Below are 17,854 nucleotides of genomic sequence, written 5' to 3'. Positions count from 1 at the left end.
CGATTCTGATCCCGGATTTTCCACTCGCACTTCCATCGCCCTATCGAGAAAACCGACTGACCAACGAATATTGTAGCGCGATTCTGATCCCGGATTTTTCACTCGCACTTCCATCACTCTTACCTGAAAATTGTCAGCCATTCGAAAATTCTCAAGCTTATCTGATTCCGCATTCCACACTCGCGCTTGCATGGCTCTACCGAGAAAACCGACTAACCAACGAATATTGTAGCGCGATTCTGAACCCGGATTTTTCACTCGCACTTCCATCGCCCTACCGAGAAAACCGACTGACCAACGAATATTGTAGCGCGATTCTGATCCCGGATTTTTCACTCGCACCCCCATCACTCTTACCTGAAAATTGTCAGCCATTCGAAAATTCTCAAGCTTATCTGATTCCGCATTTCACACTCGCGCTTGCATGGCTCTACCGAGAAAATCGACTGACCAACGAATATTGTAGCGCGATTCTGATCCCGGATTTTTCACTCGCACTTCCATCACTCTTACCTGAAAATTGTCAGCCATTCGAAAATTCTCAAGCTTATCTGATTCCGCATTCCACACTCGCGCTTGCATGGCTCTACCGAGAAAACCGACTGACCAACGAATATTGTAGCGCGATTCTGATCCCGGATTTTTCACTCGCACTTCCATCACTCTTACCTGAAAATTGTCAGCCATTCGAAAATTCTCAAGCTTATCTGATTCCGCATTCCACACTCGCGCTTGCATGGCTCTACCGAGAAAACCGACTGACCAACGAATATTGTAGCGCGATTCTGATCCCGGATTTTTCACTCGCACTTCCATCACTCTTACCTGAAAATTGTCAGCCATTCGAAAATTCTCAAGCTTATCTGATTCCGCATTTCACACTCGCGCTTGCATGGCTCTACCGAGAAAATCGACTGACCAACGAATATTGTAGCGCGATTCTGATCCCGGATTTTTCACTCGCACTTCCATCACTCTTACCTGAAAATTGTCAGCCATTCGAAAATTCTCAAGCTTATCTGATTCCGCATTCCACACTCGCGCTTGCATGGCTCTACCGAGAAAACCGACTGACCAACGAATATTGTAGCGCGATTCTGAACCCGGATTTTTCACTCGCACTTCCATCGCCCTACCGAGAAAACCGACTGACCAAAAGGACTCATGAAGCATTTATGGGGAAAAAATTAAGAGAACCCTGAATCCAGGAGAGTTTTTATGATCCCTGCATAAATTTAAGTAGGAAAACCTGAAGATCCTAACATAAGAAAAGCCCAAGAGAGATCAATGAAAAATTTCAGAAGGAAATTCGAAACAAATCCCTAAAAGAATTGCGGGAACATAATCTCGAAAGGAATCTCTCAAGGAACCTTGGATAAAATTATGAGAAAATTCCAGGAAGAATAAATAAGGAAGCCTGGAAAAAATACCAGAAGAAGTTTCTGGAAAAAACTCATAAAGAGTCCCTGATTCACTTTTGGAAAAAAAATAAATGTGAAATAGTACCTGATGAAATATCGGGAAATATCCCTGAGGGGATCCCTGCAGAAATCCCTGAAGAGAACCCGGTAAGCTGCAATGAATACATCCTGGAAAGAATCCCAGGTGAAATAACTGAAGGATTTTCGGAAAAAAATGCCAAAAGAAATCTCGGGAAAAATCAAAGAAGAAATCTGTGGCGAAATCTCTGAAGAAATCCAGGAGAAATCCTTGACGTAATCTCCTGAAAAATTTCTAGAAGGAGTCCTGGGAGATATTTCGTATGCAATTCCGTTAGAAATCAATAATAGAATGACGAAAGGAATCCCTGGAGAAGTTCCTAACGGAATCTCTGGAAGAAAGAATTCCTAAATAAATCTTGGGAAGAATCCCTAAAACGAAGATTTAGGAAATCCATAAAAATCCATACATGCATTCCGGGAGGAAACAATGAAGGAATCCAGGGAGATATATTGGATGGAATCACTGTAGGAGTAAATGAAGAAATCCTGGTAAGAAAATTCTCATGCTCAACCCCGGTAAAAATGTCGAAAAAAATCTCTTAACAACTTCGGAAAAGCAAAGAAAGTATCCCTGGAGCAATCTTAAATGGAATTTCACGAGGAATTCCTGATGGATATCTAGGAAACATTCTTAAAAAATTCTTGAAGAAATCCTGTGATCCTGTGAGAATCCCAGGAATACCTGACGAAATTCCGAAAGGAATTCATGAAAAAAAACTGAAAGAATCTCTGGAAGAATTCTTGGAGAAGTCCTTAAAAAAAATGAGCATTATGGGAACCTACGATTAATCTAGAGTGGAATACAGGGAGGAATTCCAGGAGAAATTTTATGACAAATTTCTACAGGATTCTCTGGAGAGTATGAAACCTAGTAGGAATTCTAAAAGAAATTCATGGAGAATTATCTTGAGAAATTGCTGAATATTTACGTAGAAATGAAAGGTGGAAAGCCTTACATGTAGACTAAGATATCCGTGATATAAGATTTCTTCAAACGCAGTATTTTTGAAATGAATATTTATCATTTCGACACATATCTTTTCGTATAAAAACGATATACACTTGAGCGGTTTGGTTGAAGACGACATTTTTATATCTCTTCACTCAGCCGAAATTTTAGCAATAGTGTGGGACTTAAGGACAAACGTCTTGAAATCCCGCTTCAGCAGTGCATCAGAACTTCAAACGCACAAATATCAAGAAGCAAGCTTCAAACAACAGTGCATTTTATTATACTGCTCTTGCTCACTTGTAATAAGCTTAAAATAATAAGATCAGCTGCACTGGTTTTGTTAACGAAGAGATTTGTGCCCTCGAAATCGTGAGTAGGTACCAAAGTCGGCCATTGTGGCGGCCATGTTGGGATTCTAACAAGTCTGTCCTTAAACCACTACGCAGTCTTCAATACGGAAAAACGAGGTTTATTGTTTGCCCGACGTTTCGACACTGGGGTTTTGTGTCATCTTCAGGGGTAACTTATTGTTCAATTTTAGCCGTATGTTTTGTCTAACTGTAACTGTCTGATTGATTGGTTGTTGATACATGATAATTTTCGTTTGTCTAGTTTTGCCAACGACTCAATTGAATTTGAATTCGTCACTGAAAAAATGAAAACCGTCATCTCAAGATTAGCATTTGACATCATGGTTAATTAGATAACCTTAAACCCAGCATTTGAGCAACATGAGACCCTAAATTACACTTATATCTAAAACTATGGAACTAAAATCGTTTTATGCTGATTGGTACAACACATTAAAGTGCTATGAAGAAATATAAAATACCCAGTTCTCTGTTCTATTCTGCAAATGACCCACTTCAATTATGCAGGTGCAGCAATCAGACATATGAGAATTCAATCACTTCCAGCTCGACGAATCCATTCGATCCATAATGTTGTAGGTTCAACTAAATCACCCCTCTGCTCGGCTGGGACTCATTCATACAAGCGAAAGCCTTCTGTTCCATGTCGAGCAATAGAATTTCTACATTTTATCTCCAGGCGCAAAAGGCATTCTATAGGTAAGGTAACTCATGGCAACCTCTCCTCGAATGGCAAAAATTGACCATCCGAAGAAGAACCACACCATCTCACTAGCCAGTAGCTACTTGTGCCTTGCTAACCGATGGCAATCATGTGAAATCTGACCCAGCTGGGCGGCAAAAGAAAGCAACTTCTCGGATGGATTCATATAAAATTTACATCCCTCGACTGTAAGGTAGCGTAGCTACCCGGTCCCCTTCAAGTACCTTCTTTTTAGTTAACAGAACATTCTCAAAACGTTTGCCGGTTGGGTGGATTTTTCTCAACAGCTTGCTACATCGACATTGAGCATGACGAAGACGAGGACGAGGGCACCGAGAAGGACCACGACGGAACCGAGCACGGAACCAGCAGGGGACGGAACGGGGCCGGTGATGAGCTTGCTAACGGCCAGCAGTCACAGTGGTGTGATTTACCGGATCACATCATGGAGCGTATCTTTGCACACCTGAGCATCCGAGAGCGGTACTACGCTAGCCTGGTACGTACCAAACCTACACTTCCTGTACTACACGTTGTTGGAAATATTTTTAGGAGAAATTGTCTAGAGCTGATGGGACGACCATTGGCGTGTGCAAGTCGGGACTCCAGGAATTTGAAAAAAAAAACTTCGCACAATTGAGCTTAAAAGTTTCACAAACATTATCAATCTTATGCTAGAGATGTGCATTAGATGGGAGCATTGAATGAAAAACTTAACAAAAAATCTAAGAACAAGCATGTGTTTGCAATTATTGATAGAACACACTTTGCATTAAAAATCAATTTAAAAAATGCTTTCAGCCTTCACATCTTAAACAAGCTGGAACTCCTTACTACGAACTCTTATGTACGCTCATGGAACCGGTATATGTGGCCCACCGAGACCGGCTCGATTTATTTCGCTTGTACTGATGAGATGATTTTCATGATTTTTCTCTTTCCTATTTCCTACAGACATGCTTCAGCTGGTACCAGGCCTTCTCGCTGCCCAACGTGTGGTCCAATTTTATGGTGGAGGACGAAACGCTCTCGCGGCTCAAGTACAACTACTACTCCGGCTGGCAGCCGGTGTTGGATCACGCCCGCACTCAGAACTGTCTGCTCTCGGTGGGGCAGCTTTTCCGTGGGCTGGACTTTCGCCCGCTGTTCTCGTTCAACAACATGTTCCAATTTATGACGCTGATCTCGTGGGCCATCGAGCAAAACCAAAAGGCCAAAGTCCCCCGAGAATGGCGAGGCTGTGGATTGAAAATAAAATCCCTAAATTACATCTTCCCCTGCAACATGGCCTCCAGTGAGGACCCGGAATCGATAAAACTGTTCGGGACGGGTGGGCAGCTGCTGGCCTCTCTGAAGAGATTAATGCATAATTTGCCCAACTTGCAAACGCTGAAATTGGTCGATTTGATGCTGGAGCGATACGAAGCCAACCACCTGCTGGACGAGGTGCTAGATGCGTGCTGTTTGGTGCTCCGACGGCTGCACCTGATCAACGTGACCATGGTGCACTGTCCGGTGATGCATGCTGCTTTGTTTCTGAATCTACAGGTGAGTCCGCGAGGGGAAATTGATTTCTAGTTTGCTCGTGCTTTCGCAGAATTCGCAATTAGTTTCAATTTTATCGAAATTGGGTGCGTACATAGATGTTTACTAATCATATTTGTTTGTCGGTTTAGTGGCTGCACAATACGACTGTTCAAACTTATGAATTTCCGGTGAACGCCATCAACCGTAGTAGGAGTATTGTTAAAGTCGATAAAAATATTAATAATCGTAGGTAACACAAATTCGTAAACCTAATATTTCTCTTGAATCTCTATGCACAGAAACAACTCTTAATGTACTAATAATGGATGTTTCTTCTTCATCATTATCAGCTCCAACTATTGAGGCTGCTCAGATAGTTTCAAAGAAAAAACGGAACTTTCGGACCAATAATACGGGTCAAAACAACAAAACTACCAACCATCCTCATCTTAGCTCTTTATTGTTCAAAACATAACAATCTGCTGTTCACTTTATCAATTCACTTCTATCATTATTATTGAATTACTTAGCGGAAGAGGAAACTTTACGCAACAACGGAAAGTTCTCTACAATTTTATCATATTTTTTTCACAAGCAATGTTGAAGTTTTGCTTAACAACAATCATAGCTTTTAGAGTGGCTACGGTCATGCACGACTTCTCTTTTGTTGAAGTTCTTTACCGATAACCTCTTAAATCATCGTCAATTGGCCAAACAATACATTTTACTCGTCTTTTAATCCTTTAGGCAGTTTCTAGCACACACTGTTTTGCAATTCGGACCACTTTAGTAAAACCCATTTAAACATTTGAGTTTGACCAAGGTTACTCTTCCATTTTCCAATGTAGATTCCATACTTCACTTGTCAAGAAGTTGTTTCTCCTGATCTTAGGAACGTTGATCAAAACATCAAAATGCACAGTCACTTCGGTAGATGATACATTGTCACGCTCAACAAGGATGATGTATATTTGGAAAGTAACTGTAGTTGATCATTAGTGAAGAGTAATCACAGTTTTAAACAAGGATTTTCGAATAAATCACAATGCATAACAGGGCATTTTTTGGGTAATAAGAGCGCAACCCATCCAAGCAGCAATTTTGTTATGCAAATCAAACCTGCCATTTTTTTCATCCCTCATGTGTAGAGCCTTTTAACCACTGCGTCCATTATTTAGGAATATTGTGGTATGACCCATATTTAATTTGGTGCTAGTCAAATATGTATCCTGTCACAATTGAGTTGTGATGGACAATGGTTGATCCCAACTACGCACAACTTGTTTTATAAAGTTCATTACCCTGTTGGGATTACTTCACCAAACCTCCAAGGGCTCTAGAAACCCCATGAGAAACCCTTTACCAAATACCTCCAATCGTTGATAGGACAGCACTCCACAGTTGCAGAGTAAATGTTCGGCAGTTTCGTTTTCCGTTTGACAGAAACGACACTCGGAGGATTGGATTTTTTCAGTCTTACTTAGATGATATTTACTCGGGCAGTGGACAGTATAAATAGTTGAATAAACATAGATCCGCGGACACCGCTGATTAAAATGTTTCAAGCGTGTAAGTAGTAATTTTCAAAAGTGCAATGATTGAATATGACGTCATGCACTCCATTGATGTTGTTCAAATCGTGACGTCATGCTCGTTTGGATACAGATTTTGACAGTTCGTTTGGATACAACGGATTCATCATCACGGATCTATGTTCTTTCTACTATCTATAGTGGACAGTCATCAGACCAGTAATTACCCTGAGATCTCTTTCCTTTCGATTCAAAATGGACCAGACTTTTTTGTGCACTGGGATTTATGAACCTTTTGGCTTGCTTGGATGTATCCGTGGCATTCAAAATAGATTCTAGCGTGGACATTTCCCAAGTTTTTAGTTTCATCCATAGAGCACACTCAGGAACTCCACAAAAAGGTTCAGGGCCTACAAAGCTTGATGCCACACCCTGTCTAGTGAGAAAGCAACTGATGGAGTACTTTTAATTGCTCCTGTCATAGATATACAAGCAAGTCTTTGTAGTTTACTTAGCTTCTTTCAAAAAGTTACCTCAATTGTTTTGGGCCGCCAAACAAGTGAAGCATAAGTAATCTTAGACCGGACTATTGCAGCATAGATCCAGTGAATCATGTTAGGTCTAAGACCCCAGGTTTTTCCTAAGGCTTTGCTGCAGACCCAATGTTAATTCCAATTCAGTTTTTTGTCCAAAGTAACCCCAAGATGTTTAACTTCTTTCGAAAACTGAATTTGAACTCCATATAAAGGAGGTACAGTATGCATCCCTCATGATTTATTTTTAACCTTCTAGTAAAAGGCACGACTGCAGTTCAGTTTTTGAAGGGTTAACGTTTAATCCCTCCTCTCGGCACCATTTGAGGGTAACATTCAACGTAGATTGTACACAGAAAAAAATATTCTTGTAAAATTCAACGAGAAATCGTGCACATAAGAGAGACGAACCAGCCAAGGGCTGAAAGTCTCTCAAATAAAGACAAATCAATCAATCAATCGTGCTCATAAAGGGAATGCTAGAGTTAGTGCATATTTACATGAGATATCATGTAAAATTTCTCAATTTTGCTGACTAGCGAATGTAGCGCTGTTATGGTAGATTTGCATGTTTGATACACTTGCTTAGAGGCATTTCTACTAAGCTGGTAGACTTGATAAAGTCTTCCACTATTTTATCCATGGTCAGAACACAGGAAAGGCTTAAGGTCAGAAGGCTTTGGGTGTTGTTTTATCTCTTTTACCAGCTTTTGGAATAAAAACAACACGAACCTTACGCCATGCCTTAGGTATGAAAGCTTAAACGATACTGGCTCTAAATATTTCAGTTAAGAGCGAAACAATCGCTTTTTTTCCTTGTTGAAGTAACGCTGGAAAGATTTCAGCTGATTTGAAAGGCTGAAAAGAACTCAGTGCCCATTCGACCCTCGATGGCGTAAAGATTTCACAGGCTTTCAGATAGGCATTTGTCGAGCATACATGGTTTACCTTGTCTGAGTCCTGCTCTTCTGCCGAATAAAAGATCGATGTTTCAGAAGAATCGACAGTAAAACTGCCTTTTTCCTTTTCGAGGCTTCCAAGACCATTAGAATGGCCTTTTGAAAGGACTTTATGGAGTCTTGCCACTGCAGGAGCATTATTGATGTCTTCACACACCCGTCTCCAATCCTTACGTTTGGCTAGCCTCAGTTCCCTGTTATATTCTGTTAGGGTTTTTTTTTTGTAATGAACCCAATCAGAAGTAGCCTTTGCTCCATTGAATAATTTTCTAGATTATTTCATTATTTTTTCTAGCTTGTCATTCCACCTAGGGACATCCCTGTTGGATGATCTCTGTTGGGTAGGGCAGTTGCGATTGTTTGCTGAGATCATTTTGTCAATGATCTCATCAGAGGTGTTTTCTAGCTGTGGAACAGATATGATCTGCTCAATTTGCAATTTACAGTGAGTATTATTGAGCGATTCCACGAACAGGTGGAAAATTTTTCCAGTTTTTATTTTTTTGTATTTTTTTATTTGCATGAAACCTTGCATTCAAGTTTTTGGGTAACAAAAACGCCGTTTTGCATACTTGGTTCGCCATTTTGAATCTAGCCTTACTTATGAGAAGAGCCTATGAAAAATGCACATGATATCTTCAAAAAAATTGTATCTCGGAAACAGTTTGTCCGATCGGTTTGGTGTCTTCGGCGAAGTTTTAGACAATTGTTAGTGCTATATGGAGAAAATATGCACGGTAAAAAAATGTTTGGTTTTTGTGTTTTGAACTAAAATATATATATTCGCTTAAAAGTTACATGTCATTAATTTTTTAATTATCCCTATGTTATAGCTGACTGAAAATGCTATCGAGTAAACATTGAGTTGTTCTGGAGAAAAATAGGTTACAATGAAAAAAAAAATGTTTTAAAAAATTACGATTTTCAAAAAAAACTATTAAGAAAAGTCAAAAAAGTTTGTCGCCCTAATTTTATGAAAGTACATCAAATTTGCAAGCAAAAAGTACTGAGTGAAATTCTCTACCTTAAAAGTATTTTGAAAAACAAGTTACAAAATCCCACTATCAGGAACAATGATTTTTTATGTGTTCTGCTGAAAACGTGCTAACAAGTAGGGAATCGCGCCACTTGGGCGGTGGCTTCTATATTCGTCTGTTTCCACTATAACTCAGTCAAATTTGAACCAATTGACACAACTTTTGGAATGTGGTGAGATAGGTATAGTATCTACCCGTGTACAACATTTCAAGTCAATTGGTTCAAAATTGACTGCGTTATAGTGGAAAACAGACGAATACACTCAAACCTCCATTAAGGTAGGATCCATATTGGTAAAATCTATTTGGTCCCTCTATTTAGGTAACGTTACCTAAATAGAATTTGGTTGCGTTCAGAACAGTTGGAGTACTTAAGATTGATGACGTCATACCCGACATTAACCTATCATTCACTTGATTTTATTTTGGCCACCAAACCCAACATAGACCCAACAGTTGTTCGATGTTGGTCCAACAGTGGCCCAACATACGATAAAAATTTACCCGACTTTGACCCGACATTTAATAATTTTTCAGTCTGGCGGAATTTTTCTTCTTCAATAACAATATACCTACGACACCAAATCCACCTCGCTCCAACTCTCCAAACTCGTACCTGAAGGTTCAACGATACCTGAGCATTCAACTCTACCTATCTTCCAACAGTCTTTACCCAGCATTCTATACGCCTCCAGTTCCACAGCAGCCCTCGAGAGGGACCAGATCGAGCTCGCCCTCGGCCTCGTCTGGCAACGCTGCGTCGCTGCCTCCAAGGTTCTTCGCGTATACTGAGGAGACATCCGGTTGCTTCAGTGGCGGTCGCCGATACCGTACATTATTGTTGACAGAAAGTTTTGGGCGCAGTTTGACCATCACCACGATAGGTCCTGGCGTCGATAATGTCGGAGTAGTGCCGTCCGTCAATCAGAACGTGGTCGATTTGAGATTCTGTCTGCTACCACAGCAGGTGTAACGATACGGGAGACATGCTGGAAGAAGGTGCTACGTATGGCCATGTTCTTGGAGGCGACGAAATCGATAAGGCGTAGACTATTTTCGTTCATCAGCTGGTGAGCGTTAAACTGCCCAACCGTCGATCTGAATTCCTCCTCCTGGCCTACATGAGCGTTTAGGTCTCCCATGATGGTATTGCCGTCATGGCTTGGGCAGCGGTCGTACCCACGCATGTAGCTGAAGAATCGGCCCTTGATGCTCAACTTGCACTGCACATTCTTTCGTCGATCATCCACCAATCGATCATGCGCCTCTGCATGTCGCCCATCAACTATAAAAGTTGTTTCCAACTCACGTGTGTTGCCACAACTCTGGTAGACGGTATGATTATCTCTGAGCGTTCACACCGTTCGCACCATAGATCCTGTTCAACACACCTCTTGCAGCGCTACGATGCTGAACCCGCGGTCCATCAGTATATCGGCGATTATGCGGGTGCTCCCAATTAAGTTGAGAGATCTGCAGTTCCACGTACCGAGCTTCCAATCGCAAGTCCCTTTTTGTTGCTGTGGTCGTCGCCATTGGTGTCAGTTCACATTATTCTCTTGTTGATTTTTCGGTGCTAGTCTTTATACGGCTGGCTCGCAGGGCCTGACACCAACCCACTAATCCAGGGAACTGGTCTTACCTTCCCGGAAGCGCCAGGTTTCGCCGGGGGTGGTGTTTTTAATAGGCACCCAGGCGATAATATTTTACCTGAGCTCCCACACCTTCGTAATCAATAAATATTGAAGCTTCGAGCGAGCAGCAATAAGTGTTCATAATGATATGCTCTACTACTTTGATAAATTCATGTATTACCTTTTCTCCTATTAACAAACTATATCTAAAGTTATGAAGGATTGAAGCTTACTAAACGGCTATTGTAATTTGCAAATACATTGGGACAGTGGCGTAGCCAGAAATTGTCTCTGGGAGGGGTTTTCAATGGTAAATGATATTTTTTTGATTTGACATTTACATTTTGTAAACAATAAAGAGCAATTGTACTCATAGTTTTAAAATAGCGGCGCAGCCGAAAAATTTTTTCGTAGCAAAGCCCTTTATACTGAAAATTTGTTCCACAAATTTTGGCTCTGGGGGGGGGTTTAACCCTAAAACCCCCCCCGTGGCTACGCCAGTGCATTGGGAAGTAAACGAAGGTTAATTATTCTGGATGAAGCAGTTCTCAGCAATTAATTCATACTTGTACCGATATTGTTACACAACGTTTGTTGGAATACCCTCCGGATTAAGACCAAACAGATGATTTCTCATAATTAAATCTTTTGCTTGGTGTTGCATGTTCCCCTCCAGGCAGGCTCAAACAGTGCAAAATCGGTCATTACTGCACAGGTAACGGTTCAATACAGGACGCCACCGTTCGCCGTGTCGCAACAACCCACAACTCCGCACATATCGATCGATAATGTCCCACATATAAGCGGAATGACCGGCAAATAACATCAATCGTTTCGCCGGACAGCTATGTTATTGCCTACTAGTAAAACCAGTAAAACGGCGAAGACGCAAGTGCAAGTGCACCGGGTCGTTGGTTGTCGTCCTCTAACAGACGGTTCATAACGGAATCAAAGTGTTGACAGTGAATAAATTAGCATACACGAGAGTTCCCCATGTCGAGTGGCAGCAGCTTTATCGCTTTGGATCAATCGATAAGAGCCGGGACTGCAAGCGATGTTACGCAGCTTAGCTGCAGTGCTGGCTGGGTGCTAAATGATCGGCGTTTACTTGAAGCATCGTGGGAGTGATGCTGCGAGTTAGTGGCGAGCAGCTTTCTGGCTTGCTAAAATGGTTGTAATTGAATTTAATGTTGTGTTTATGATGTCAAGCCACCCACATGATGAGTTTCTCGATTGTTTAGCAGAGAGAGGGACTGAAAATCAAATCTAAGAGACAAATCGTATCGAAACGAGAGCAAGCGGATGGGCGAGTGGGTGAAAGGTGGCGGAAGAGTTTATGTATAAATTTTTGAAAGGACTTCACATGGATTTCCTCAACAAGAATATGCATCAAATATTCTATCAGAGATATCTCGGAAAAGCTTCATACAAAATATGAAAACTTTCTGAATATGCCGTGTTGATTCAACTGTCTCAATTGATGATTCTTAGATAATTCAATTAGAAATGTCTCTCAAGGGCTCCAAATATCATGCCTAGAAGTGTTAAAACATTCAACCCGGTGGCCAATTTAAACGTTATGATATAATTTTTGCTTAGATAGAAACGAAAATTATCTTTAAAGGACTATAAAAAACTCAATTATTAGTGACCAAACAATGTCAAGTACACTGTAGTCCAACTGAATAACGTTGAAAATCATACAGGATCCGCTTGTACACTACCCGCCATAAATATGGAATCGCATCGCCTAGTATTGCAACACCCCATTTGAATATTGCAGCACCCCCAGAAAGTTTGGCATCACCTGAAGACTTCATCACTTTCTGAACTGTATCTCAAAAACCGTATCCCCTGCATAGTTTAGACCTTCAGCAAAGTTGATCAGAAGACCTATGGCTATCAAATGGTAGTAAGTTTAGTGCGTAATTCCGCCGCTATGTGGCGCCAGTGTGCATTTAAAACGAAGTACTTTGACATGGTATATCTCATGATTCTGACCACCTAGAATGTTCGTGTCTTCAGTAATGTTGATCAAAAGGTCTGTGGCTATCAAATGGTGGTAATTTTAGTGCGTAATTTCGCCGCTATGTGGCGCTAGTGTGCATCATAATGAAGTACTTTGACATGGTTTATCTCAAGATTCTGACCACCTAGAATGTTCGTGTCTTCAGCAATGTTGATCAGAAGGTCTATGGCTATCAAATGGTGGTAAATTTAGTGCGTAATTCCGCCGCTTTGTGGCGCCAGTGTGCATTTTCAATGAAGTACTTTGACATGGTTTATCTCAAAATTCTGACCACCTAGAATGTTCGTGTCTTCATCAATGTTAATCAGAAGGGTTATGGCTATCAAATGGTGGTAAGTTTAATGCGTAATTCCGCCGCTATGTGGCGCTAGTGTGCATTTACAACGAAGTACTTTGACATGGTTTATCTCATGATTCTGACCACCTAGAATGTTCGTGTCTTCAGCAAAGGTTATCAGACGGTCTATAACTATCAAATGGTGAGAAGTTTAGTGCGTAATTCCGCCGCTAGGTGCGTTTAAAACGAAGTACTTTGACATGGTTTATCTCATAATGCTGACCACCTAGAATGTTCGTGTCTTCAGCAAAGTTAATCAGACGGTCTATGACTATCAAATGGTGATAAGTTTAGTGCGTAATTTCACCGCTATGTGGCACCAGTGTGCATTTACAACGAAGTACTTTGACAAGGTTCATCTCATGATTCTGACCATCCAGAATGTTCTTGTTTTCGGCAATGTTGATCAGACTGACTATGACTATCAAATGGTGGTAAATGTAGTGCGCAGTGAAGAAAATTGTCAGACAAAAGAGGCACAAAACAAGCAACAAAGAAGGCGCGACGATTACTCTTTATCCCTACTGGTAACAGATAATGACATGATCTCGAAATTTTTTGTTGCAGACAAAACGAAAGCTGAATGTGTTGCGTACTTTTCAACTCGTGTGTAATCAATTATTACTAACCCAAAGTCAAAACTGTTTGATGATAGAGCTTCACCAGAGTTGCAGTGTTTACCGACTCGAAGTTACCGTTCAAAAATCGCAATGCTGGGCTTAAAAATCTCTAAACTCGTGGTGTACGATGTTAATCCTATTATTTTCAAGTTGGGACAAACTTATGTCGCATTGGGTGGATTGTCGCAACAAATACAGGTTGCGACATTGTCATTATTGTTGCGCGATGGCTGAATTTTGATTCACTGGTAGTGCGTATTTCCGCCGCTATATGACGCCCGTGTGCATTCAAAACGAAGTACTTCGACATGGTTTATCTCATAATTCTGACCACCTAGAATGTTCGTGTCTTCGGCAAAGTTGATCAGACGGTCTCTGACTATCAAATGGTGGTAATTTTAGTGCGTAATTCCGTCGCTATGTGTCGCCAGTGTGCATTTAAAACGAAGTACTTTGACATGGTTTATCTCATGATTCTGATAGAGGCGAATGAACCCCTCTGGTTTAGAACCTCTATAATAAACGCAAAAAAAAAAATGATTCTGATCACCTAGGCCATACGCCGCAGTTTGTCACGCCGCCGGTTTTTATTTTTCGCGCCGGTGATCAGTGCACAAACAAAATTAATGTTGCATTTCTTCAAGGATTCTTCTTGAAATTCTTTCGGGGATTTCTCCTGATACGCTGTCGTGGATTTCTCTTAAAATTCCTTCGGGGTTTCCTCCTGGAATTTCTTCGATGATTCCTTTTAGAATTCTTACGGAGATTCCTCCTTGATTTCCTCCAGGAATTCCTCATAGAATTCCTCCAGGAGTCCTCCTGGAATTTCTTAGGGGATTTCTCCTAGAGTTTCTTCGGAGATTTCTTCTGAACTTCCTCTGGGGTTTCCTCTCCCCCCTGGGATTCCTGCAGGGATTGCTCCTGTAATTTCTTCAGGGATTTCTCTTGAAATTTCTTCAGGATATCCTCCTGGAATTCCGTCGAAGTATTCATTCTGGGCTTCCTTCAGGGATTCCTTCGGAGATTTCTCCTTGAATTCTTTCGGAGATTTCTTTTGGAATTCCTTCGGGGTCTCCTCCTAGAGTTCTTTTGGGGATTTCTCCTGGAATTATTTCGGGGATTGATCCTCGAGTTCTTTCGGTAATTCCTGCTGAATTTCCTTCAAGGATTCCTCTTGAAATTTCTTCGGGGATTCCTCCTCACATTCCGTTGGGGATTCCCCCTGGAATTTATTATTACTGTTGTGATTCCTCTTCGAATTTCTTCGGAGATTGCTCCAGAAATTTTTCATTGAATTCCTCCGGGGATTGCACCTAGAATCCCTTCGGGGTTTCCTACTGGAATTTCTTGGGGAATTTCTTCTGGAATTCATTCGGGGATTCCTCTTGGAATTCCTTCGGTGATTCCTCCTAGAATTCCCTCACGAATTTCTTCTGGAACTCTTTCAGAGGATATTTTTCGTTGATCCGTTATTGAAATCCTTTGGAGATTCTTACCCGAATTCCCTTGGAAGTTCCCACTGGAGTCCTGCTGGAATTTTTTTGTGGATAATTGCTGGAATTCCTTTGGGATTCACGCAGGATTATTTTCAGAATTTGCTCTTGAAATTCCCGCGGGGATTCCTCCTGAAATGCCTTTGGGGATTCCCCCTAAAATTCCTTCGAAGATTCCTTTTCAATTTTATCCACGGGTTCCTCATGAAATTTCTTCGAGGATTCCTCTAATTTTTTTTCGATGGTTCCTCCTAGAAGTCTTTTGAGGATTCCTTCACGAATTACTTTGAAAAATTCTATCTGGAATTTTTTTGGGGATTCCTTCTGGACTTCCTTCAGGGATTCCTTCTGAAATTCTTTCGGGGATTCCTCTTGATATTCCGTCGGGGATTCCTCCTAAAATTAACACGGGAACTTCTCCTGGAATAACTTTGAAGTTTCCTCTTGGAGTTCCTGTCCAGTGGTGATTCCTCTTTTATTTTTTTCGGAAATTCCTCCTGGAATTCCTTAGATTCCTCCTGGAATCTAAGGTCAGGGTTTCCTTCTTGAATTTATTCTGTGATTTCTCCAAGAATTCCTTCAGAAATTCTTTCTAGAATTCGTGGATTCTTCCTAGAGTTCCTTCGAGGATTCCTTCTTGAATTTCTTCAGGGATTCCTTCTGACTTCCTATGGAAATTCCTCTTGGGGGTTTCCTCTTAAAAAACCTTTGAGGATTCCGCTCGAAATTCCTTCGATGATTTCTTCCGAAGTTCTTTCGGTGGCTCCTCCTGGGATTTTTGCATAAATTTCTCCTGTAATTTCTTCGGAGATTCCTTCGAAGATTCTTTCTGGAATTCCTGCGAGAATTCCACTTAGAATTCCTTCGGGGATTCCTCCTAGAATTCTCTCAGGGATTTCTCCTGGAATTCCTCCAGAAATACCTCTAAGGTAATTTTCGTTGATTCCTCTTAGAATTTCTTTGGGGACTCTTTTGATGATGATGATGATTGTGTACCCACCATCAGCGCAAGGATTACCAATGGCTGCAGAGTCATACCGGAACGGAATGATCTACCTGATGGTTTGTTGTAGCAGGGTAAGCTAAATTCACTGGAGACCTTCGGAAAACAACATGATAATTGTTATCTCGTGACAAAGTCTGGCCACCCCACGAACATTTGCCCGGAAACCAGTTCATTTAACTTCCTTAGGCTACCCCTGCAAAATCCCCATATATGTCATGTTCAAATATAAAAAGTAATAATAAGGAACGAACTCACCGGGTAATCCTGACCAGCTATGTTTGGCTTTGGTCTCAGCATGCAACCGGTCCAACCATATTAAATATGCACTCGTTCACACCACTCGCTGATTCTCCGATCGTCCATCGAAGAGTCCGAAAAAAATACATAAGCGAGAATACCCGACGCACTGAAAAACAATCTCTTGGATACTAGCATTTCCGAACTCGGAATAACGACGAACACGAGCACAACGATGCGGGCAATAATGGTCTCTTGCCACCGAGCCATCGTCGATCGTTTACACAAAGTGCGAACAAAAAACACAAAGAAAAATACGAAAACGCGGGAACGACGAAATGCGGTAAGGGCGGTAAGTTTCAGCCTGCGCGCCCTGCTTGTCACTGACGAGTGACGACCGACGACCGTTCACTCTTCCATCAGTGTTCCACTCAAGTACGAACCTGAAACGATTTCTCCAGTTTCTTTCAAGATTCCTCCTGGAATTCCTTCTGAGATTCCTCCATGAAGAAACGAGATTCCTTCCCTCTGAATAAATGAAACAAAAATTGTAGCAAAATCTCTATTGTATTGCCTATTGCAACATGAACTACACTAAGGATGCGGGTATTGTCACAATAAGTCTAATCACTGGTCGCAGCAACGGATCTGAAGGACTTACAAAAGGTATTCATTCAATGGTCAAATTTTGGTCACGCAGATTCACGCCGCCGAAAGCTGCCACCGGCGTGTCGCCGCCGCCGCCGGCCAAAAATGCCCATCACGCTGCCGCCGAGCAAAATATAGTCAGCACACAGGTAGGTCTAGGTGGTCAGAATCATGAGATAAACCATTTCGAAGTACTTCGTTGTAAATGCACACTGGCGCCACATAGTGGCGGAATTACGCACTAAACTTATCACCATTTGATAGCCATAGACCGCCTGACAAACTTGGCTGAAAACACGAACTTTCTACGTGGTCAGAATCATGAGATAAACCATGTTAAAGTACTACATTGTAAATGCGCACTGGCGCCACCTAGCGGCGAAATTACGCACCAAACTTACCACCATTTGATAGCTATAGACCTTCTGATCAACACTGCTGAAGACAAGAACATTCTAGGTGGTCAGAATCATGAGATAAGCCATGTCAAAGTACTTCGTTGTAAATGCACACTAGCGCCACATAGCGGCGGAATTACGCACTAAAATTACCATAATTTGATAGCCATAGACCTTCTGATCAACATTGCTGAAGACACGAACATTCTAGGTGGTCAGAATCATGAGATAAACCCTGTCAAAGTACTTCGTTGTAAATACACACTAGCGCCACATAGCGGCAAAATGACGCACAAAAATTACCACCATTTGATAGCCACAGATCTTCTGATCAAC

General features: G+C 41.4%; 1 protein-coding gene across 1 annotated transcript in view; it reads left to right on the top strand.

The window, feature by feature from the left end:
* Window positions 1-17,854, top strand: part of LOC109421166 (uncharacterized) — a 54,529-nt gene that overhangs the window by 18,243 nt on the left and 18,432 nt on the right. The window contains exons 2-3 of the mRNA XM_019695663.3: window positions 3,816-4,027; window positions 4,483-5,076. Of these exons, the coding sequence (XP_019551208.1) occupies window positions 3,816-4,027; window positions 4,483-5,076 (806 nt within the window). The remainder of the gene's footprint in view (window positions 1-3,815; window positions 4,028-4,482; window positions 5,077-17,854) is intronic.

Source organism: Aedes albopictus, chromosome 3 (assembly GCF_035046485.1).
Source record: "Aedes albopictus strain Foshan chromosome 3, AalbF5, whole genome shotgun sequence".
Lineage (NCBI taxonomy): Eukaryota > Metazoa > Arthropoda > Insecta > Diptera > Culicidae > Aedes > Aedes albopictus.
The sequence above is the reverse complement of the archived record's forward strand: the minus strand, read 5'-3'. Positions and strand labels throughout refer to the sequence as shown.